Source organism: Tachypleus tridentatus, chromosome 1 (assembly GCF_004210375.1).
Source record: "Tachypleus tridentatus isolate NWPU-2018 chromosome 1, ASM421037v1, whole genome shotgun sequence".
NCBI classification, from domain to species: Eukaryota; Metazoa; Arthropoda; class Merostomata; order Xiphosura; family Limulidae; genus Tachypleus; species Tachypleus tridentatus.
Genome location: NC_134825.1, coordinates 63,671,540 through 63,696,777, shown reverse-complemented (window position 1 = coordinate 63,696,777; position 25,238 = coordinate 63,671,540). Strand labels below are relative to the sequence as shown.

At 30.2% G+C, this 25,238-nt stretch overlaps 2 protein-coding genes across 3 annotated transcripts in view; both read right to left on the bottom strand.

The window, feature by feature from the left end:
• LOC143250483 (synaptotagmin-12-like) overlaps window positions 1-2,320 on the bottom strand; it is a 61,814-nt gene extending 59,494 nt beyond the window's left edge. Inside the window, exon 1 of the mRNA XM_076501099.1 lies at window positions 1,870-2,320. The gene's annotated coding sequence lies outside the window, so the exon portion shown is untranslated. The remainder of the gene's footprint in view (window positions 1-1,869) is intronic.
• Window positions 2,321-3,246: 926 nt separating this feature from the next.
• Window positions 3,247-25,238, bottom strand: part of LOC143250470 (synaptotagmin-5-like) — a 43,266-nt gene continuing 21,274 nt past the window's right edge. The window contains exons 2-6 of one of the 2 annotated variants that reach the window (XM_076501062.1): window positions 12,325-12,874; window positions 9,019-9,165; window positions 6,463-6,773; window positions 4,797-4,917; window positions 3,247-4,422 (exon numbers count right to left, since the gene is read on the bottom strand). In XM_076501062.1, coding sequence (XP_076357177.1) covers window positions 4,121-4,422; window positions 4,797-4,917; window positions 6,463-6,773; window positions 9,019-9,165; window positions 12,325-12,874 — 1,431 coding nt within the window. In that variant the 3' untranslated portion in view covers window positions 3,247-4,120. The remainder of the gene's footprint in view (window positions 4,423-4,796; window positions 4,918-6,462; window positions 6,774-9,018; window positions 9,166-12,324; window positions 12,875-25,238) is intronic. The other variant, XM_076501069.1, reaches the window with a different exon arrangement.

Here is a 25,238-nt window from a genome sequence, read left to right as displayed (position 1 = left end):
TTGATAGATTATGCATGTTTCAAATCACACATCAATTATGACGGTTTTATTCTTCGTAAGGATCGTGCTACAAGTGCTTTCTAATAAAAACTTTGGTCTCAAAGAAGACTTGTTTGAGAAATATTTTATTAAGAGGTTTGATTTTAAAACCAATGAAATGTTAAGGTTTTTGACTTTTGCTCGAAATTGAAACTTGTGTTTAGGTATTTCATCACTAGTTTTTGTTTTTCATTTTACTTTATTAAGTGTTTTTAATATTTGATATAAAATGTGATGCGTTTTCATTATTTATCCTGCGAAAAAACAAACAAACAAGAACTTTCCCTTATAATAATAGCAAAGTTCAACTACACATTACTATATGAACATATTGTTATTGTTCCTATTAGTTGTAAGAAAGAAAATACTTCTTACATTCAACTCTTATTTGCTTATTAGCAATTAAGTGCAAAACACGTAATTAGTATATCTAAATAGTTATATGAAACTAAACGTCAACTGGGAATGTCGATAATAGGAAAAGCAGTGAATAATCTGCAGTTACTGTGTTTGTGTTTTTATTTATAGCAAAGCCACATCGGGCTATCTGCTCAGCCCACCGAGGGGAATCGAACCCCTGATTTAGCGTTGTAAATCCGGAGACATACCGCTGTACTAGAGGGGGGCAAAACATCAAACCCTTGTTTATTTAGTTACAATAAGACCAAATAACTTTGAAGAGTGTGTGTGTTTTCTTATAGCAAAGCCACATCGGGCTATCTGCTGAGTCCACCAAGGGAAATCGAACCCCTAATTTTAGCGTTGTAAATCCGTAGACTTACCGTTTTATTAGCGGGGGGGGGCCTGCAGTTACTGAAAATATTCTGATACGCACATACAGAATCTCTTCCACGATTTCAAGAACCATTTAAAATCACAGTTGTTACACTTCAGTTGTAACTATCGTATAGTTAGTAGATCTTATGATCCAACTATCATAATGTCACGCAATTTCTTGAAATAGTAAAAATTAAAGGTGGTGTAGCCTTGTGCAGCAGTTTCCACTGTTGTAGCAAATGGTAACGCAAGGGATTAGATGATTCCTTTAAAAGTGGAGGAATTGTTATTATACGTATAACGTTCGATTAATTCATTGCTTCTTATCGTCAAATTAACTCATACAAGGAATATTCACATACAGTCACCCCCTACAACTTACACCATTCCTGATTAATGACAAGATGTAACGTTTGAGAAGTTTCCACATCACTACACCATCTTGCCTACAAACATCCTATTGATCTCTTAACATCCAATAAGGAAGATGAAGGAATATTGATCTCAGTTATGTTACACTGTAATTAATAATTTTACTTGTTATTATTTAAGTCATCTGTAACGTAGTGTCTTCAAATATAAGGATATCTACGGTAAAATTCAGGTACAAAACACTGAAACAATACATCTTAATATTCCAACGACGCAATACAATACACTGTAATTACAAGTTTCCAAAATTTGGCAATTATAATAACAGTACACACACAAAGCTACATGGAAAATATATTTCTTAGTAGAGACCCGAAAAAACGTAAGCTGTCAGATCAGTACCTTCATTTCAATAACGTTTCTTTAAATACAAGAGTTGAAGAATAAACACAAACTAAATGTAATCGGGGTCTTAATTAATTTTAGGCCTAAGTTCAATAATGAGATAAATTTACATAGTTCCGTGCAAGTTTCTTTGCATGAGTTTAGTTAGGACTAAACTGTACTGTGCTTAATACTATCTATACGTAAGTTATGTAGGACCTAAAGTCAGACCTTTTTGAAAATTTCAAGTTTTAATGGTACTTTACTAAATGGTTAATAAATAATATTTACAACCACCTTTTTGTTTTGTTATTCCTTCTTTCATACAGCAGTTGTAATGACTTGTTGGTTGAACCTTCCATGTCTCTGGCACAGGAAACTGAAACTTAAATTTCGTGGTAAAGACAGGCACTTGCACTGTTTTTGTGAGCAAAATTCTTACTGCGCATGCTTATAAGACATACCAACAGCAGAATTATAGTATGACAAGATTTCGATGTGTGCGATTAGAATTATTTTGTATTATTCTAGCAATCCTGCATGTAAAGAAATTCCGTTGCAATAAAGACTCTAATCTGAGTGCAAATATCTTGCGGGTCTCAGGTAGTTTATTACAGCAATACTTAGTTTTGTCTGTAATAATAATGCGCGCGCACTTTTCTCTACATACGCATGCGCGTGCATTTCCATAACAAACTCACGTATGAGTGTATTATTATTATTATATAGATATAATGGACAAAACGTACTCTCCAACCAGGCGTACAATACGATTATTACAATAAACAATAATAGGATAAATTAATAATGAATAATTTTAAACCATGGATAATTATTTTTAATTTTTAAAATAGTCAAGGAATAACGAAAATTAATATCACAGTTTCAAAGGAGCAGTGTCGTTCATTTTTAAGTAAGTAATCCATTAATTCACGTTTCCCTAAAACCAAAATTTAAATTCTAATCATCTATTAACTAACTTATTAATACAATCGAATTAAACATTAATTTATAGACACTTAAATGTTGTTAAAGAGTCAAAAGTATGATTTACAAATGTTTATACACGTACATACACACACACATATATATATATTTATCTATTATGCATTTTTAGCAAATCCAGTTCGTCACATAAATGGGACAATGACAAGTAATTTATTCAGAGGTGCTATCTTAGCTTTAATAGACTACTATCTATGAGCAACCACATATACTACGTATCCTATTGATATATTTTATATCTACTCATTTGAATACCAGACAAATTTTGGCATTGTAAAATACTTATTTGGAATCAAAGTTACTAAAACTTTGAACTTGGAGTAAACACAAAATACACCACCAATTGGTTTAAATAAGTGTTCACTTTGGATGAAGAATTTCAACTGTACATCATATGGTCCTAGTACATACAGATAATGTGTTTTTGATATGGGAAAATGTATTGAATATAATCCAAGAACAGAATAAAATATGAAAAATAAATTCGAAAACGGAATTTTCATGCATAAAAATAAGCCATATAAAATTCATTAATACAATATAATAGAATAAATAAAATTCAATAATACATTATTACACAATTTAAATAATTCAAGAATGGAACGAAGAAATCTTCATATATAAATTAAAAAATAAACTTATAAACGATACGTTACCGAAAAAATAAACCTTGTGTTACTTTTGACATACATTTGTTATTAACGATTTTGTCTCTGGACAAGATGAATAAACATAAATTATTTTGTAATGGAGAATATATCAAGAATGATTAATTAGAGATTATATCTGGTGGCAATGAGAAGTTAAACTAGAATGGACTAGAGCAGTGTCTAAACTCATGGTCTATATCTGTAAGTGAACATGGGAACGTTCAATAACCATTTTATTATTTAAAATAAGTACCAGTGATGTGGAAAACAAAAAGTATGTTTGCGTAATATGATACGTTAAGGTTTAAAACATGAAAAATAACCCTGTTTGAGCGAATGCTCAGAGGAAATTCAAAAAGCTACTGGACGATAGAGGGCGGAGGAGAGTTTGGTGATTAAAAGATGCACAATATCAAGAATAAATTTTTGAAGAATACAAAACTCTATGAACGTAGCAGTGGCGATGTTTAGTACGTTCATGTAAAACTAGTACTAATATCATATTATCAATATTTAATACATTTTGGTTTTAGAATTATGCCAGATCGCACAACAGATTTTTTATTATATATGCATGTGTAATAGAGGATTCCATAATACAGATTTATTCATTTCAGCCACTAATATAATATCGAAAGCAAAATATGAAGTTACACTGCAAATAAAGTCATATTAAAATCGTTTCTATTTCCAGACGGCAGAGGGCACTAAAGTAGCAGTATCTACATATAGTCCACTGGCGAGTTATACAATTTGCTTATTAGTATATTCAATACATGGTTCTAAACACATTTTCTACAGCATATACACATAACTTTTTACCATAAACAAATTTATCTCGAATTCGCAGCAGGTTATGTGATATAAATAATCTGTTTTCATCAGTCAAGTTGTCATATGTGTAGTCCATGCCACATCGCTATAGTCTTACGTGGATTATGAAACATATCTTGCCAGTGCGTTGCACCCCTGCCATGCTCATCCATTCCAATAACACAAGATCCAATCAGAGACATGTTGCTATGGTGACAGTTCATAACGTTGACAGCCAGATGACAGTGTTTCAAGCCGTCTTCTGGCATGTCAAAACTCAAAGCTTCGTTCCACACAGGATTATTAGACTTTCTTTTCTTCGCCGTCTTCTTCTTTTTTGTCTTCCTGTTTTTAAAGACGAGGGTCACTTTTACGTATGTGTCTAAATTCAAAAAGAAAGAGAGAGAAAAGAAACAGCCTCAAACCAGTCCTGTCTGGTCAAAGTAAATCAGTCAATTAATACTAACTAATTAGTATTGATAAACAAATAATTAAAACTATGTATGATAAACAAGCAGATCTGAAAAAAGAAAAACATACAAAAAACACGAAATTATAAGAAAAAAGTGTCTAAACACATTATAATATTAAACAAACCAAATGCCATACTTAAAAATAAACAAAAACACATAATATTCTGTCACTCATAAAAGCGAGTCCTTCTATGGCAAAATAATAGAATCGTGATTTGAAATGACCAGAGAAAGCTGCCTCTGGAAATAGCTATGTTAAGTATTACACCTTCTAAGTTCTTACCTGGTAGTTCTTTTGAATTTGGAACTGTTAAATTTGAAGCTTTCAAGACAACCACAGTCAATCGACCAGCAGAGGGCAAGTAACTGAGGGATATGAGGATTTCCGGTCTGTCTAGTGACTCCTTTAAAAGATCAAAAGAAGCAGGATAACAATGCATGTTATAAATGTAGAAAATCTTAGTATACTTGCTGTAATAAACATGTAAATAGAAAACATGTAAACATGTATGTAAAGCGTCCACAGACTTTAAAGCACGTATATAGTCTCAAAATCTAACGTGTTTTGAAGGCAGAGTGTCGTCCTAAAAACAATAAAAATAACTGGGTATTCTGCTGTATATGTGACATCAACACTTCATGATATATATATATATATATAATTTATTACTTTACAAGTCATTATTATTGGCCTTTCAACAATATCTGAAGTACGTAACAAACATAAGCCTGTTAAATTTTACTTCATTGTTTTAATTACTAAGAAATTATGGAGTATTTAAATTAAAAACTGGTTCATTATGTTGATAGACTTAACATGGACATCATAACGAAACAATAAACTTTCACATGATGAAATGCCATCTTTTGGAAAATTTATGGATTCGTAAATTCTTGTGTATAAAATCTGAAGGTAGGTTAAAACCAGCATCAGGGTCCAAATATTTGAAATGATTTTTTAACTTTTTAAAATTAGTGTGATGTATAAGAACTCGGAATGGTAAGTGTAATTATTACACTGATGTTAATTATTTTCCAACAAGAATGAAGAGTAAGAGTTTTCATAGTGTTTAATGATGTTGTTAACATGTCTATTCTAATTAACTTTCAAACGGAGAGGTCAGTATGCAACACCGAAGAGTCAACCATAATTTTAAAGTTACGTTTTCACTGGTCATTAACATGGAGTTTTTCTTTTAAGCTATTTATGACTATTTAAAACGTCCCTCGATGACTTTGCAGTAAGATTCAAAACATATAACTGTTAATTCGGGATTCATGTTACTTAAGGTCTTTCCTATTGAAAATTATAATATTTTGTTTCGGTTGCCAAGCAAGTTCTTTTCTGAATACAAGAGGTTGTATTTTCATTACTTGAAAAATCGTCACATTCCATAAGTACAGCGATGTAATAACACAAAGAGAAATAACTGGCTATCTCTGCATTTTCCTGAGAGTATTCTAAAATGAAATTTAGAACATTATGAAAAAATCATAGTATGTTCTTAAGCATTTTAACTGAGTATTGTTGTAAAACCTCACTTTCTTTTTGTGGTACATGTGTAGTTTCTTCGTTCCTAAAGCTCATTTTGAAACTGTTTAAGAGGTAATATTCACGAGAAGGAACGTTAACGTAAACCTTATCAAAAACCAAAATTTTCCGAGTTATTTATACTAAAATTACAAGGATATAGTATGAAACAATAAGAATACTTTAAGCCATTATATATACGTTACAGTATTCTCTTTCCATTTGCAACGTAAAATATCTTATGTAATGTATATAAAAACAAATTTAACATATTTTTAATTCAAATTATCCCAGTCTTTAACAATGTTTAATTTATTTCTGAATAAAACTATTTTCAAATTACGAACCTTTTATTTTCCTATAAGAAAAAAAAAATGTATCACTCATGCTTTCAGAAATTAAGGTTCATTTTTCATACCTTATCTGTCTTAGAAATTTCACTCCAAACTTCTACCTCAGAAGTAATGTCAACATCACACATTTGTACCCGAACCTCACCGGTGACGTCGTTTCTCGAGAATCTGTCGTAGTCGAAGACTTGCAATAAGAGGACCTTTCCTGGGAGGTCGTCATACGATACCGGGAACTTGAAAGTTGCGTCGAACACTGGGTCCGAAGAGTTGCGCTGGATATCAGTTTGTCTGGTTTTTGTATCGACTTCCGGTATCAAAGTAACTTTGACGTAAGGATCGTTAAACCCGTTTTCTGATATTGTTCCTAAATCTAGAGCTAATCAGTGCGGGAGGGGAGACTTTAGATATCTTCATAGCTAAAGTGCATCACATTTCATAGATAACTGAGCCAAACAAACTACTGTTATAGAGCACTGTAATATTAAACACATTCTTTAATGCTGAGTACTTGGGTGAAAACAAACAAAAACTACAAAGAATTTTCAAAACACTCAGAGAAGTTTGAATAAAATTAATAACTTGGGTTTGACCTGATTCTGATTAGAATTTAAATTTAAATAAATCATACAAATAAGATAAAATTAAAGAAAGTAAACTAAACCATCAAGTTTGCATTTAAGTTGTGAAATATGATTAAACCTAGTTTGAAAAGTTAAAAAAATAGTATTTTTTTCTTACATACCTTTAAAGGTTTAAACATATGTAATTTAAAGGTTTTCAGCAAGATTTATGACAATGTCAACCACAATGAAAAAAAAAAAAGACCGAAGGCTGAAGAGGTAGACGTAATGTTAAAACAAATGGATTATATTTACTCTATTTTTATAGTACACAAACTTTACACCTTTTCATGCACATTTTACTTTGGTAAAAAACAACTTAACTTCCACGCTCAGTGAAAATTTATTTTAAAGTTATTGAAGTAGGAGTTACATGTTAATCAGCTGATAAATGGTGCAACTTAATTACTATAAGATTCATATTGTACTACTTTTACTTAGTGCAAGTAACCCTTCGGTTTTCAATAGTAAAATTTATATTAAACAGAAAGTGTTTTATAGTTAACACAATATACCCTGACTGTAGATCAAACTTATAATAATACAATAAACAGGTTACTTCATGAATAGTTCCTCGTTTTCATCTCGATTATGACTTATGTTTAACAAAAGGCTGGGAGGTATTTTGGTATTTTCGTACTCATTTGTCAACAGGTATGACTTTCAAATGATTTACAAATAGTACGTCAGCAAGCAGTTGTGAATTCAATATCGTAGCTTGTCTCAAAGTGCTGGTTGAATTGAAATCTATAGGCAAGACTAGTTCTACACTGGTGAAAAATTGTGACACAGGTAATTACTAATGAAATATCTTAATCAATAAATTTACCTCAACAAGATAATGAACAGATAATAACTGAGATATAAAAACCAAAACTTGTATGACGTCAAGTCAACATAGTCTGTAACAAATTCAAATATCCAACCTATAACAGATCTATTGTGGTCAAGACAAACATATGTTGTGCGCTTGTTCGCTGACACAATGATATTGTCACCTCCGACTGAACTACACAATTTTCGCTCTCATTATCCGCCACCCTTTGGTGTTTTCCTAGCATCCATCCTTCCTCAAAATAGCTATACGGTTTCAGTGACTTGTGAGAACGTATTCTTTTTTTTTGCCAAATCAGATGCGTTTTCAATTTTCTGTTGTACAAATAACGGATTCCGCTTAACATTCTATCGTATTTCGTAACCAGGAGCCAAGATTTATTCTTCTATGAAATGATCTGTTGCCATTCTGTCCATTATGCAGCTGGTTTAACGAACAAGTTTGAAAATAGCGACCGTAGAGTAATCACGCGCAATAAAGTGAACGTGAAACAATTCATTCCCCAATTTTGTCAAATCTCATAGATTCACGCATTATCTTGTTCGAAAGTCAGTAATTAACGAAATTAACTGAAATATTGTAAACATTTTGTTGACTCAAATACACAAAATCCCGTATTCATCATAGTCATTGAAACACAAGTGATTTGGTGTATAAACAGTTTAGATAAAAGGAATTAAAAGCAATCGTCGGTTATTCATTATCTAACTGAACTGATTATATGAAACGTTACTGTTTCTTACGTACTGAAAATAACAAAATGAGTAAAAACGTTGGTTAATCTTTTCACACCATACGAAAGTATTTGTAATAGTTCAACTTTTCGACTACAGACTTATAATAAAGTGTACAATTAAAAGTATAAACATAAGTTTACTTTTTGTATTAAAACATACTATACTTAAGATAATTTTTTCTGTAATATCTACAACTCACCTGTTCTCGAATTAATTATACGCTTAATAGCTTTGCAAATAATTAGAAAGACAAAAAAACCCTTAAGTTGAGTAAATTTGTTTATTTTAATTCATATAGGAAAAACTGTAAATTAAAGTCGTAAGTATCTTCCTTACCAATAGCTGGCATTAGAGTTTTTATTTTATCACAGCCATAGAAAATTATTTAGCATTATCGATAAGAACACATTAGGGATACTTAGAACCAGCCTTCAATGACGTGGACAACAAGGTCCGATCGGTTGAAATCGTACTTTAGTCGTAAATGGAGTCGTCCACACTTATCTTTGTCCTGGCTATCTGAGGACTGAAAAAAAACCGTGTCCTTCTTCTTATACAAGTCAGGTTGGATGGCTCCTACAAGTGAAATAAAGTACGTGAAACTCAGTAGCGTTAATATATCCGTCTAAATAATACTTCTGATTTCTAAACAATTCAAAGTTATATTTTTATTGGGCTACGACTTTAGTAAGTGTTTCCATTGTAATGAATAAAACGCAATAACAGCGTTCACACCCTTCCATCGCGGTATAGAAACACATGTTGCGCTCACTACTTTTTATTTTAATATGTTATCATCAGAAACGTAACAGGTATTTTCTATGTGTGTGTGTGCAATTTTCACATAACTCGTGAGTAAGAAAGCCGTCAATTGATTTCCTTCTAGTTGCCTTTGTTTCTTGGTCATTCTCTGGAGACAGCATCTCAACTCCATCTTTCATGAAATTTTGAAATTGTACAAGCATTTTCCTGCTTATGACAATTATGACAAGACAAGTGTTAGATGGATCATCACTTATTGTAAGATTGCACTAGTACTAAGAAAGCGAACAACCTTTTGTAGTCATAACTTTATTACTTTCTAAAGCAAAGTATTTTTTGCGCAATAAAGATGTCAGGTAGGAGGAGCGTACGTTGTAGGCTGAATTAGTTTAGATTTATGTCAATTCGACTGTTAAATTATACATAGAGCTTTAGTATGCTACACTGAAATGCAAGTGATAACGGGTCAGAGCGTGTTCTAGTTGTTAACATCCTTGAACTGGGAATTTTAGGGTTAAAGGTCTGCGGCTCGTTGGTTAAAATGTGCTCCCCACTTTGGGGTTAAAAGTGCTCTCTAAATATGTCGATTAAAAATCACATACAGTGCTGGAAAAATCTTAAGGCCAATGAACATAAAGAAAAAAGATGCATTTTGCATTGTTAGACTCAACCACTCATTTGAGTAGAGCTTTGAAAGATGAAAATAAGAAAAGGGAAAATAAAAATAAAAAACCTTTCAGCATTTAATAGGGAAATGTGAACAACACTATGAAATTAGCCTAAATACTAGCTGGTCAAAAGTTTAAGACCATACTGAAACGAAGTGTTAATCGGTAAACACATAACGAAATTCAGTCATTTGTGTTCAAGCATTACATTTGGTAAAAACATGGCAAAGGCTAAAAATTTGACAGAGTTTGAACGTGGCAGAATTGTCGAGCTGGAAAAGCAAGGTCTCTCTCAGCGTGCCATCACTGGTGAGATTGGGCGTAGTAAAACTGCTGTTGCAAATTTCTTAAAAGATCCTGAGGGATAAGGAACGAGAATTTCAAGTGGTCGGCCCAAGAAAATTTCGCCAGCTTTAAGCAGGAGGATTCGACGGGTTGTCCAGCAAGACACCAGCCGATCACCGACCAGATTAAGGCCCTTACGGACGCAAAATGCAGCTCAAGAACAATAAGACGGCATCTGCGAGAGAAAGGCTTTAAAACCGAAAACGTCTTCAAAGGCCACTCCTCCTTCCACACCACGAAACAGCTCAGTTAAACATTGCTGAGAGACATCAAACATGGGACGTAGAAAAGTGGAATAAGGTTTTGTTTTCGGGTGAGAAAAAATTTAACCTGGATGGTCCAGATGGCTTTCAATGTTACTGGCACGATAAGGATATCCCACCGGAGACATTTTCTACACGACACAGTGGAAGAGGTTCCATCATGATCTGGGGAGCTTTCTCCTTCCATGGAACAATGGAGCTTTAGGTTACACAGGGACGTCAAACAACAGCTGGCTACATTGGCACGTTGGAGAGAGCATCCTTATTGACTGAAGGTCCTCGCTTGTGTGGAAATAATTGGGTTTTCAGCAGGACAACACTGCAATCCACAATGCCAGCAGGACAAAGGGCCTTTTCATGAAGAATAACGTGATTCTTTTGGATCATCCAGCGTGTTCACCCGAACTGAACCCCGTTGAAAATGTTTGGAGATGGATGGCAAGGGAAGTCTATAGAAATGAACGTCAATTCCAAACAGTGCATGATCTTCGTAAAGCCATCTTCACCACTTGGAATAACATTCCAGCCAGCCTTCTGCAAACGCTTATATCGACCATGCCAAAGCGAATGCTTGAAGTTATTCGCAATGACAGCTGTGCAACTCACTACTGAAACCTCTTGTTGGGCATTTCCGACCCTGTTTAGAACTTCTTGGTATGGTCTTAAACTTTTGACCAGCTAGTATTTAGGCTAATTTTATAGTGTTCACATTTTCCCTATTAAATGCTAAAATGTTTTTTTATTTTTATTTTCCTTTTTCTTATTTTCATCTTTCGTAACTCTACTCAAATAAGTGGTTGAGTCTGACAACGCAAAATGCATATTTTGTCTTTATGTTCATTGGCCTTAAGATTTTGGCCAGCAGTGTATACATTCTCTTTTAATATATCATTTAACACATAGGACGTTTATGTATATATATATATATATATATAATACTTTGTGTAGCTTTACACGAAACAAACAAACACACGAACGACAAATGATCAACTTTTTAGGCCTAATGTTTTTTTTACTTTTTTCCTGGATTAAGAAAATCACCTAATAATTCATTTCAAAGTCTTAAGTTGAAACTTTCCACATAATAGATAAGACATGTAGTACTTAGCAATGAACCAAAGTATGACTAGGACTTTCAAATAGGAATGCCATGTTTGAAGCTGCAGAAAGAAACCACTAGTGGCGTTAATCAGTTGATATATAATGTTATTGTTCATATTGTCTTTATTCAGGAAACGTTTAATTGTCAGTTTTGTTTGTTTTTTGTCTTACTATAGCTTTTCCACATTCTTACTGATAAGTTGATTTTATTATAAGTTCATTGTGTATTGAGGATTATATATGATGAAATGAATAATTTTTGACAAACAAATAAAAATCCCATTTAGGGATAAGCTGGTTAAAATTAAGGATTAAACGCTTCTCTTTCCTTTCAAGTTGGTTGTTATCCATTAAACAAATATTAGTCTATGTCTATTTAAATCAGTGGTGGACAATAATCTTCGCAGGGGGAGGGCACCCCACGAATTTTAGTAATTCATCATTGGACGCACATTTCTACTATATTAATTACATTACCTCAACGTCGACTGTATAAAGACCCCATTATGTTCTTTCCACAACTGCCGATAATCATGATAGACCAAATTTTGCCACGCATTCATAACAACATAATATTAACTTAAAGTGAGCAGTACCTATTGGGCTTGCAGGTCCAGTGTTGTTAGGTGACTCTGTGCCCTGAACACAAGCTGGAGACAATAACGGCGACACTGGAGATAGAGACCGTGATCGTCCCCCGTGAGTAGGGGACGAAGGTCGCAAACAATTATCTAGCAATGGTGATAGTGTTACGGGTGAGAAAGAACTGTGGTATGGGGATATGGGAGTACGAGATTCGTTAGCTGTCTCTGACTGCTGGCTATCAGATCGATCTGAAATGGACAAACGTGGCATGTACGGCTGGGCACGTGCATCTACAGAGCGAGCTCTGCTTACAACGGGAGAGCGCCTCCTGACGGTAGGTAAGGAGTAGCTTGACTGGGATGGAGAGACCGATTCTTCTGGCACGTGTACGTTAGGAAGAGATAACCGCACATGGACTTGCTCTACGGTGTTTTTACTCGACGAAGAACTGGACGCCATGGTTGATCTCGCAGACTGAGATGCGGACACAGATGAAGCGGTTGCTATGATACCAGAAGACACATTGGTATCTTGCGGCTGCTCACGAAAGATGTTGAAATTCTAGAAAGAAATATTGAAGAACAAAAATTCATTTTATGAAATGGATGTCAGAGTAACGTAACATCGACAGTAAAATTGATGCAACAAAAAGGAGTTTCTCAACTTAAAAATTACAACAGTATCATAATGATATTAAGTATTATTAATCACACTTAAAGGAAAATCGTAAACCAACTACAGATTCATAAAAATTAGAAACTTTCCTAGACAAACTACATACAACACAGATATTTGTCAAGAATTCCACTATTCACAACAGGCTTTTCAAATTTCATTATCCACATTTCTCAAACATGACTTTTATTTCACTGTAGTACAGTAAGCTTGAATATCATATCAAACAGAAGCGCAGACTATGAAATGCAGATTAGTGAGGAAATGTCCTCTGTGAAGAGAAGAAAAAAAAAAGAGATCCAACATAGGTGGCGCTTGCTAACATGTCATCTGTTTAAGCCAATAGTAGGATATTTTGTATTATCAGTGTTAATTTTGTTATATTTTCTAACTTAATGACTTTGTTCAATTTTTTCCTAAAGAAACTGGCCACTATCTGTGAATGTTTTAGGTTAATGATATAATTAGTTTTTGAAAAAAATATAAAAGATCTCAAATGCTGGACTGATACGAACGTCTCAGGTTTTGCTTGTTTGTTCTGAATTTCGCGCAAAGCTACACAAGGGCTCTCTGCGTTAGCCGTCCCTAATTTAGCAGTGAGAAACCAGAGGGAAAGTAGCTAGTCATCACAACTCACCATCAACTCTTGGGCTACTCTTTTACCAACGAATAGTGGAATTGACCATTACATTACAACGCCTCCACGGCTGAAAGGGCAAGCATGTTTTGTGTGACGGGAATTCCAACCCGTGACCTCATATTACGAGTCGAGTGCTTTAATCACCTGGCCATGCTGAGTCGTACGTCTTAGGTAAATGATAAATGTTATGTTATTCTTGTAATAAAGTATTCTATTAATACACGAAACCATTACTTTTATATAACGATATAGGGACAAACTGAGACTTTTATCACGTGCAACTCTTCGGGTATTCAAAGTGATTCCCCTCGATGGACTCAGCAGATAGTCCGATGTGGCTTTGCTCTAAGAAAACACAAACACATTTAAAGTGAATTAAAGAGATTAGAAAAAAAATTCAAAGTTTAAACTATCAAAATTCAGCTGGAAAAATTGAAATTAATAAATAAGTACTGAAGACCTTGTGTAAGGGCTATTAGACGCAATTCTTTTCAACAGTTAACATAAAAAGTAAATTTAAATGATGAAGACTTTCACCAGTTATATTCCTAATGTTAACTATGATACCGGTCACTTATTTTCCAGTACTAAAATCGGATTTCGATACTCGTTGTGGGCAGAACAAAGACAGACAGCCTATTGTGCAGATTTGTGCTTGAAACCAACCAACCAATATTTTTCAGTAGAATTTTAGTTTAGTTTATATTACAGTACCCCAACTCTAACAATCAACCTTTTACGATTCGAGATAAAAAATATCAAATAGTCCTGCCGTCACTTCTACCAGTTTATTTAAATCGAATTAATAACAATTTACTAGATGAATCGAAAAATTGAATTTTATATTTCTGAAAAAAATCGGTTATATATATTAAATTATCAGAAAATTACCTAAGCAAAAAATTATCCAGTCCTTCGAAGTCTAAAGTGTAATTTTGAAACGCATTCAAAATATGGGAAAACAATTTACAAGTTGACGTTAGCGGACACGTTTACGATAATTTAAAATCACAGTTAAATACGAAGAGTTTCGTTTGATATAATCTAGTGATATTGAATCGAATGATAAATGGGGATTCACATTTAGTTTCAGTATATTAAACAGCTTGTCAGATGAATAATTCAGACGAATAAACCACTAGCGTCAATGCTTCATAGACTTCAAATCCCGTGGTGAATAAAAGACAATTGAAAACAGCCTATGTAGAATATATATCCCACTACTATAAGAACAGTGTTTGTTTTTATAACATGTTGGGCCCAGAATTTCTGATGAAGAATGGGATTCACTGAAACCAGTACAATTCAATGACAAATGGCGAATCGACTATGATACTGAGCTTGTTATTTGTTTATATTGTAATATTGAACTTTGTACTACACTATTTTTATAATGTTGTGTTTCTGTGTTATATTATATAGAAGCTTGTTATTTGTTTATATTGTAATATTAAACTTTGTACTACACTATTTTTATAATGTTGTGTTTCTGTGTTATATTATGTAGAAGCTTGTTATTTGTTTATATTGTAATATTAAACTTTGTACTACACTATTTTTATAATGTTGTGTTTCTGTGTTATATTATGTAAAAGCTTGTTATTTGTTTATATTGTAATATTAAATTTTGTACTAGATTATTTTTATAATGTTGTGTTTCTGTGTTATATTATGTAGAAGCTTATTATTTGTTTATATTGTAATATTAAACTTTGTACTACATTATTTTTATAATGTTGTGTTTCTGTGTTATATTATGTAGAAGCTTGTTATTTGTTTATATTGTAATATTAAACTTTGTACTACACTATTTTTATAAAGTTGTGTTTCTGTGTTATACTATGTAGAAGCTTGTTATTTGTTTATATTGTAATATTAAACTTTGTACTACACTATTTTTATAATGTTGTGTTTCTGTGTTATATTATGTAGAAGCTTGTTATTTGTTTATATTGTAATATTAAACTTTGTACTACACTATTTTTATAATGTTGTGTTTCTGTGTTATATTATGTAGAAGCTTGTTATTTGTTTATATTGTAATATTAAACTTTGTACTACACTATTTTTTATAAAGTTGTGTTTCTGTGTTATATTATGTAGAAGCTTGTTATTTGTTTATATTGTAATATTAAACTTTGTACTACACTATTTTTATAAAGTTGTGTTTCTGTGTTATATTATGTAAAAGCTTGTTATTTGTTTACATTGTAATATTAAACTTTGTACTACATTATTTTTATAATGTTGTGTTTCTGTGTTATATTATGTAGAAGCTTGTTATTTGTTTATATTGTAATATTAAACTTTGTACTACACTATTTTTTATAAAGTTGTGTTTCTGTGTTATACTATGTAGAAGCTTGTTATTTGTTTATATTGTAATATTAAACTTTGTACTACACTATTTTTTTATAATGTTGTGTTTCTGTGTTATATTATGTAGAAGCTTGTTATTTGTTTATATTGTAATATTAAACTTTGTACTACACTATTTTTATAATGTTGTGTTTCTGTGTTATATTATGTAGAAGCTTGTTATTTGTTTATATTGTAATATTAAACTTTGTACTACACTATTTTTATAATGTTGTGTTTCTGTGTTATATTATGTAAAAGTTTGTTATTTGTTTATATTGTAATATTAAATTTTGTACTAGATTATTTTTATAATGTTGTGTTTCTGTGTTATATTATGTAGAAGCTTATTATTTGTTTATATTGTAATATTAAACTTTGTACTACACTATTTTTTATAAAGTTGTGTTTCTGTGTTATATTATGTAAAGCTTGTTATTTGTTTATATTGTAATATTAAACTTTGTACTACACTATTTTTATAAAGTTGTGTTTCTGTGTTATATTATGTAGAAGCTTGTTATTTGTTTATATTGTAATATTAAACTTTGTACTACACTATTTTTATAATGTTGTGTTTCTGTGTTATATTATGTAGAAGCTTGTTATTTGTTTATATTGTAATATTAAACTTTGTACTACACTATTTTTATAAAGTTGTGTTTCTGTGTTATATTATGTAAAAGCTTGTTATTTGTTTATATTGTAATATTAAACTTTGTACTACATTATTTTTATAATGTTGTGTTTCTGTGTTATATTATGTAGAAGCTTGTTATTTGTTTATATTGTAATATTAAACTTTGTACTACACTATTTTTATAAAGTTGTGTTTCTGTGTTATATTATGTAAAAGCTTGTTATTTGTTTATATTGTAATATTAAACTTTGTACTACACTATTTTTATAAAGTTGTGTTTCTGTGTTATATTATGTAGAAGCTTGTTATTTGTTTATATTGTAATATTAAACTTTGTACTACACTATTTTTATAAAGTTGTGTTTCTGTGTTATATTATGTAGAAGCTTGTTATTTGTTTATATTGTAATATTAAATTTTGTACTACACTATTTTTATAAAGTTGTGTTTCTGTGTTATATTATGTAGAAGCTTGTTATTTGTTTATATTGTAATATTAAACTTTGTACTACACTATTTTTTATAAAGTTGTGTTTCTGTGTTATATTATGTAGAAGCTTGTTATTTGTTTATATTGTAATATTAAACTTTGTACTACACTATTTTTATAAAGTTGTGTTTCTGTGTTATATTATGTAGAAGCTTGTTATTTGTTTATATTGTAATATTAAACTTTGTACTACACTATTTTTATAAAGTTGTGTTTCTGTGTTATATTATGTAGAAGCTTGTTATTTGTTTATATTGTAATATTAAACTTTGTACTACATTATTTTTATAATGTTGTGTTTCTGTGTTATATTATGTAGAAGCTTGTTATTTGTTTATATTGTAATATTAAACTTTGTACTACACTATTTTTATAAAGTTGTGTTTCTGTGTTATATTATGTAGAAGCTTGTTATTTGTTTATATTGTAATATTAAACTTTGTACTACACTATTTTTATAAAGTTGTGTTTCTGTGTTATATTATGTAGAAGCTTGTTATTTGTTTATATTGTAATATTAAACTTTGTACTACACTATTTTTATAAAGTTGTGTTTCTGTGTTATATTATGTAGAAGCTTGTTATTTGTTTATATTGTAATATTAAACTTTGTACTACACTATTTTTATAATGTTGTGTTTCTGTGTTATATTATGTAGAAGCTTGTTATTTGTTTATATTGTAATATTAAACTTTGTACTACACTATTTTTATAAAGTTGTGTTTCTGTGTTATATTATGTAAAAGCTTGTTATTTGTTTATATTGTAATATTAAACTTTGTACTACACTATTTTTATAAAGTTGTGTTTCTGTGTTATATTATGTAGAAGCTTGTTATTTGTTTATATTGTAATATTAAACTTTGTACTACACTATTTTTATAAAGTTGTGTTTCTGTGTTATATTATGTAGAAGCTTGTTATTTGTTTATATTGTAATATTAAACTTTGTACTACACTATTTTTATAATGTTGTGTTTCTGTGTTATATTATGTAGAAGCTTGTTATTTGTTTATATTGTAATATTAAACTTTGTACTACACTATTTTTTTATAATGTTGTGTTTCTGTGTTATATTATGTAGAAGCTTGTTATTTGTTTATATTGTAATATTAAACTTTGTACTACACTATTTTTTATAATGTTGTGTTTCTGTGTTATATTATGTAGAAGCTTGTTATTTGTTTATATTGTAATATTAAATTTTGTACTAGATTATTTTTATAATGTTGTGTTTCTGTGTTATATTATGTAGAAGCTTGTTATTTGTTTATATTGTAATATTAAACTTTGTACTACACTATTTTTATAAAGTTGTGTTTCTGTGTTATATTATGTAAAAGCTTGTTATTTGTTTATATTGTAATATTAAACTTTGTACTACACTATTTTTATAAAGTTGTGTTTCTGTGTTATATTATGTAGAAGCTTGTTATTTGTTTATATTGTAATATTAAACTTTGTACTACACTATTTTTATAATGTTGTGTTTCTGTGTTATATTATGTAGAAGCTTGTTATTTGTTTATATTGTAATATTAAACTTTGTACTACACTATTTTTATAAAGTTGTGTTTCTGTGTTATATTATGTAGAAGCTTGTTATTTGTTTATATTGTAATATTAAACTTTGTACTACATTATTTTTATAATGTTGTGTTTCTGTGTTATATTATGTAGAAGCTTGTTATTTGTTTATATTGTAATATTAAACTTTGTACTACACTATTTTTATAAAGTTGTGTTTCTGTGTTATATTATGTAAAAGCTTGTTATTTGTTTATATTGTAATATTAAACTTTGTACTACACTATTTTTTATAAAGTTGTGTTTCTGTGTTATATTATGTAGAAGCTTGTTATTTGTTTATATTGTAATATTAAACTTTGTACTACACTATTTTTATAAAGTTGTGTTTCTGTGTTATATTATGTAGAAGCTTGTTATTTGTTTATATTGTAATATTAAACTTTGTACTACACTATTTTTATAAAGTTGTGTTTCTGTGTTATATTATGTAGAAGCTTGTTATTTGTTTATATTGTAATATTAAACTTTGTACTACATTATTTTTTATAAAGTTGTGTTTCTGTGTTATATTATGTAGAAGCTTGTTATTTGTTTATATTGTAATATTAAACTTTGTACTACACTATTTTTATAAAGTTGTGTTTCTGTGTTATATTATGTAGAAGCTTGTTATTTGTTTATATTGTAATATTAAACTTTGTACTACACTATTTTTATAAAGTTGTGTTTCTGTGTTATATTATGTAAAAGCTTGTTATTTGTTTATATTGTAATATTAAACTTTGTACTACACTATTTTTATAATGTTGTGTTTCTGTGTTATATTATGTAGAAGCTTGTTATTTGTTTATATTGTAATATTAAACTTTGTACTACACTATTTTTATAAAGTTGTGTTTCTGTGTTATATTATGTAGAAGCTTGTTATTTGTTTATATTGTAATATTAAACTTTGTACTACACTATTTTTATAAAGTTGTGTTTCTGTGTTATATTATGTAGAAGCTTGTTATTTGTTTATATTGTAATATTAAACTTTGTACTACACTATTTTTATAAAGTTGTGTTTCTGTGTTATATTATGTAAAAGCTTGTTATTTGTTTATATTGTAATATTAAACTTTGTACTACATTATTTTTATAATGTTGTGTTTCTGTGTTATATTATGTAGAAGCTTGTTATTTGTTTATATTGTAATATTAAACTTTGTACTACACTATTTTTTATAAAGTTGTGTTTCTGTGTTATATTATGTAGAAGCTTGTTATTTGTTTATATTGTAATATTAAACTTTGTACTACACTATTTTTATAAAGTTGTGTTTCTGTGTTATATTATGTAGAAGCTTGTTATTTGTTTATATTGTAATATTAAACTTTGTACTACACTATTTTTATAAAGTTGTGTTTCTGTGTTATATTATGTAGAAGCTTGTTATTTGTTTATATTGTAATATTAAACTTTGTACTACACTATTTTTATAAAGTTGTGTTTTCTGTGTTATATTATGTAGAAGCTTGTTATTTGTTTATATTGTAATATTAAACTTTGTACTACACTATTTTTATAAAGTTGTGTTTCTGTGTTATATTATGTAGAAGCTTGTTATTTGTTTATATTGTAATATTAAACTTTGTACTACACTATTTTTATAAAGTTGTGTTTCTGTGTTATATTATGTAGAAGCTTGTTATTTGTTTATATTGTAATATTAAACTTTGTACTACACTATTTTTTATAAAGTTGTGTTTCTGTGTTATATTATGTAGAAGCTTGTTATTTGTTTATATTGTAATATTAAACTTTGTACTACACTATTTTTATAAAGTTGTGTTTCTGTGTTATATTATGTAGAAGCTTGTTATTTGTTTATATTGTAATATTAAACTTTGTACTACACTATTTTTATAAAGTTGTGTTTCTGTGTTATATTATGTAGAAGCTTGTTATTTGTTTATATTGTAATATTAAATTTTGTACTACACTATTTTTTATAAAGTTGTGTTTCTGTGTTATATTATGTAGAAGCTTGTTATTTGTTTATATTGTAATATTAAACTTTGTACTACACTATTTTTATAAAGTTGTGTTTCTGTGTTATATTATGTAGAAGCTTGTTATTTGTTTATATTGTAATATTAAACTTTGTACTACACTATTTTTATAAAGTTGTGTTTCTGTGTTATATTATGTAGAAGCTTGTTATTTGTTTATATTGTAATATTAAACTTTGTACTACACTATTTTTATAAAGTTGTGTTTCTGTGTTATATTATGTAGAATTAGTACTTGTCTTGATTTTACTTCCCCAATGAAACTTAAATACAATAAAAGTATTTTTTTAACTGAAACAATGATTTATTATATTTTAAAATCAATGCAGAGTCCCTAAAATGTAACTGGAAAACGGAACTACATGTCTATCGATTATAGGAGTTGTTTTAAATGGTAAAAGCCTGATATTTAAGTATACTAATAAAGTTATAATAGTCATAGCCTAGAGAAAGACTAAAATGACCATATTTAATTTTACTTGAAGTTGGTTAGCCATCATAAGGATAGTATAAATTCTTTTCCTTGTGTTTATTTACTTTCTCGGACTGGATTTTTTATACTTGTTATAAATTAATTTGATAAACATGTTCATGATAATATATATGATTATCATCCCGCTTTTATTATATTTTCTTGCTGTCTTTCTTTATAAAGTTTGGTTTGGTTTGAATTTCACGCAAAGCTACTCCAAGACTAACTGTGCTAGCCGTCCCTAATTTAGCAGTGTAAGACTAAAGGAAAGGCAGTTAGTCATCACCACCCACCGCCAACTCTTGAGCTACTCTTTTACCAACGAATAGTGGCATTCACCGTCACATTATAACGCCTCCACGGCTGAAAGGGCGAGCATGTTTGACGCAACGGGTATGCGAACCCACGACCCTCAGATTACGAGTCGGACGCCTTAACACACTTGGCCATGGATGGCCGTGGATAAAATAAGAGGAAAATAAATTGAAAAATAAATATAACTGGAATGTGCACTATAATAATGTAACATTTAAAATGGAGTTCTTCACAATTTGTTTAAGGATCAGTATCAACAACAGGACATCCCAAAGATGGTTGCCATTGTAACTTTGAAGAAGTTGACAGCGGGTTTATAGATATTTTTGTTGGTTTTTTTTTGCAGATATTCTATTATGGCACTAAACTTATATACATTTGGAATATGAAGTGTTTGTTCGTGACACTAATGTGAATCTTATTCATAGTTCTGTAAAAACATTTGTCGTCGTAATATTATATGTATTTAGTAAAATGTTTGGAAGTGTCTCCTCGCTTGTAATATGACATGGTATGCATATAGTAAGATGTATGAAAGTGTCTTGTAGGGCGAGAAGACACACATCTATGATACTCGTGGTGGACAAAGCAAAGACAACTCACTGTGTGAGTTTGTGCTTAATTCCAAAAACTCACTCTCTTCCTAGCTTTTGTAATAGGATATCCCATGTATTTATCATAGTAAGGTATTTGGAAGTGTTTCTTTCCCCTTTTAATATGATATTCTTTGTTTTAAAATTTGTGACAAGCAGTATTTTATAAATTTCAAAAGTCAACAATCATTCGGAGCTTTCAAATGTTAGCTGTACTATTCCTATTGTACAAAACCTCCCTGTGCGTATACAAAAAAGGAAAATCAGTTGTTTATTGTCAGCTCCAGCGGATATTATATTTAATTAATCATCTCGCGTGATTGTATCAGATACATTATAAACACGTAAAAAACAACAGAAAAGAACTGTTAAATTTCTACATAAATCATAAACAGCTTTTGAAAACCACGAAATTTCAGCGAATTTACTGATACTATGATAGATATAAGAACGGACAGGTTTTATCAATTACTGGTTAAGCTAGCATTGGAGTGTCAGGCAAAGTGTTTTAACATTTCCAGTATTCTGACAAAACGTTGTTAAGGTAGTCGAAATATTTCAGGTAACTTCTGTTTTATTCACATCCACAGTTATCTGAGTTCGGCGGTGAGCAGAAGAATAGAAACTGATTTAAAGGATTAAGAAAAGAACAAATGTATTCATCTCTTCAGGTTTAAACAGCACAAACAATTTTTTTTTCAAATTTTTCAGAAATTTTGAAGTATACAGGACTGAGCAATTTTCAGTTTATATTTACTAGTATGAGCATCTGAAGTTTATTACTAAGCCAAAGGAATTATTCGAGTCTAATAACTGCTTCTGTAGTTACAGTCCTTTTTATTCTCTTTTTACGAGAGTTCCAAATGCCAATTTAAAAGTACAATGAAGAGAGTATTTGCTTATTTGGTATAAACAATTAACGATAAGAATATATATAGAAATTAACTCGTTTATGATATTTTTATCATGAACTCTGTCATTTTACCATCAGAACAGTCATCTGTTGAATGCATTTCTGACGTGTTGAATTCCACTTGTAATAAAATTAACTTCATAACATTATAACTAATAACATTAACCTTATAAAATTATATCTAATAACATAAACCTCATAACATTAACCTCACAACATTATAATTACTAACATTAACCTCAAAACACTGTAAACAACGACATTAATGCCATAACATTATAGCTAATAACATCAACCTCATAACTTTATAATTAATAACAATAAACTCATAATATTATGACTTATAACATTAATGTAGTTCACTTTGGTAGTTACGTAATTTTAAATTTGTTTTATGGTGACTTAACTTTCTTTGATACCTGTTTTGACACTTTGAAATGAAGAAATCTTCAATAATTTTTAACTGTTACTTCTACGTTAAAGTTAAGATACTAGCTCTACCTTTTGTTTTACATAACTTACAATCTACGAGATGTGGTTAGAACGATCGACTTGTAATATGAGGGTTGCGAGTTCGAATCACCGTCACACTAAACTTGTTCTCTCTTTCAACCGTGCGGGCGTTATAATGTTTCGGCCAATCCCACTACTCGTTGGTAAAACAGTAGTCCAAAATTGCCGTTGGGTGGTGATGACTAGCTGCCTTTCCTCTAGTCTTACACTGCTAAATTAGGGACGGCTAGTGCAGATAGTTCTCGTGTAGCTTTGCGCGAAATTCAAAACAAATAGACAAACAAATAAATAATACAATCTATGAGTTATTTAAAAATGAAGTTATTCATGAAATGACACGATAGAGTATCGTATTAAGGCGTCATAAAACCAAACTTCATTAACAACTAAACTTCAGTATTGATTGTAATAAAACATTAATTATTGTTGATCCTGTAGTCCGCAACAAACAACGTTGACAGAATTATCGCTGTTCTATATTGTTCATATCGATACAATCAATAGTAATATCGAAGGTGATGTCATTGCATTGGTTGATCTACAGCTTTCGAAATAAGAATTATGAACATAAATGAACAAAATATCTACTAAATTAACTACCACCTCTTTCAGAAAAAAGAGAAATTCGTTATCTGCAGGATGGATTAGATTCGAATAAAACACAACACAGGACGTTTGTGATGGTCTATGGAACTGTCTTAGTCACCCCTATCGGTAATTTGTGGGACTTTATATGACATAAATCCAGAGTTGATTAAAAAAAGTGTTGTCTGTATGGATAAAACATAGGACACAGTTAGTTGAGAAAAACCATTACAAACCTTATATTAATAAAATATATCAGCAACATTTACTTCTTATGAAACTTTCCAATTGAGGAGCCATACAATGTGAATGTTTACCAGCGACAAATAAAAATGTTTCCTCACAGAGCATTTCGAATTGAGCTAAATAGTACATATATATATATATACACACATTATGACTAGTCGCTTGACCCATAATATACGGTTTCGAATCTAGTTAACGAATGTAGAAAATTTATACTGTGACCCCGTTTTTAGTTTGTAAAGAGTAGTCCAAGAGTTGACGATTGGTGGTTTTAACTAACAGCCATCCTTCTAGGCTATTACTTCTAAATTAGGGCCAGTTAGCTTAGTTTTTTCTCAAATATTTTTGTGCAAAATTCAACAAAAAATATAAAAGATGTCCATAAATAATGTTAGCAAAATTGCTTACTTCTGTTCCAGAGACATTCAGTAGGAAATAATAAACTTATTAATATAGTTTATATTTTAGTATACTATATTTTATTATTCCAAATATCCATTGGGGATATTGCAAAACAAATTTAATATTATACAAGAAGCTGTCTTTTTTTTTTACAACATGTATTATTACTCTAAATAAGCATTTTAATTATATCTATATTGTTTTTTGGTTTGAATTTCGCGCAAAGTTATACGAGGTCAATCTGTGCTAGCTGTCCCCAATTTAGCAGTGTAATACTAGAGGGAAGGCAGCTAGTCATCATCATCCACTGCCAACTCTTGGGCTACTATTTTACCAAAGAACATTAGGATTGACTATCACATTATAACACCCCCATAGCTGAAAGGGCGAGCATGTTTGGTGCGACCGGGATTCGAACCCGCGACGCTGGGATTACAATTCGAACGCCTTAACATACCTGGCAGTTTTCAAAAGTTATAATATACGTGTACAGTTC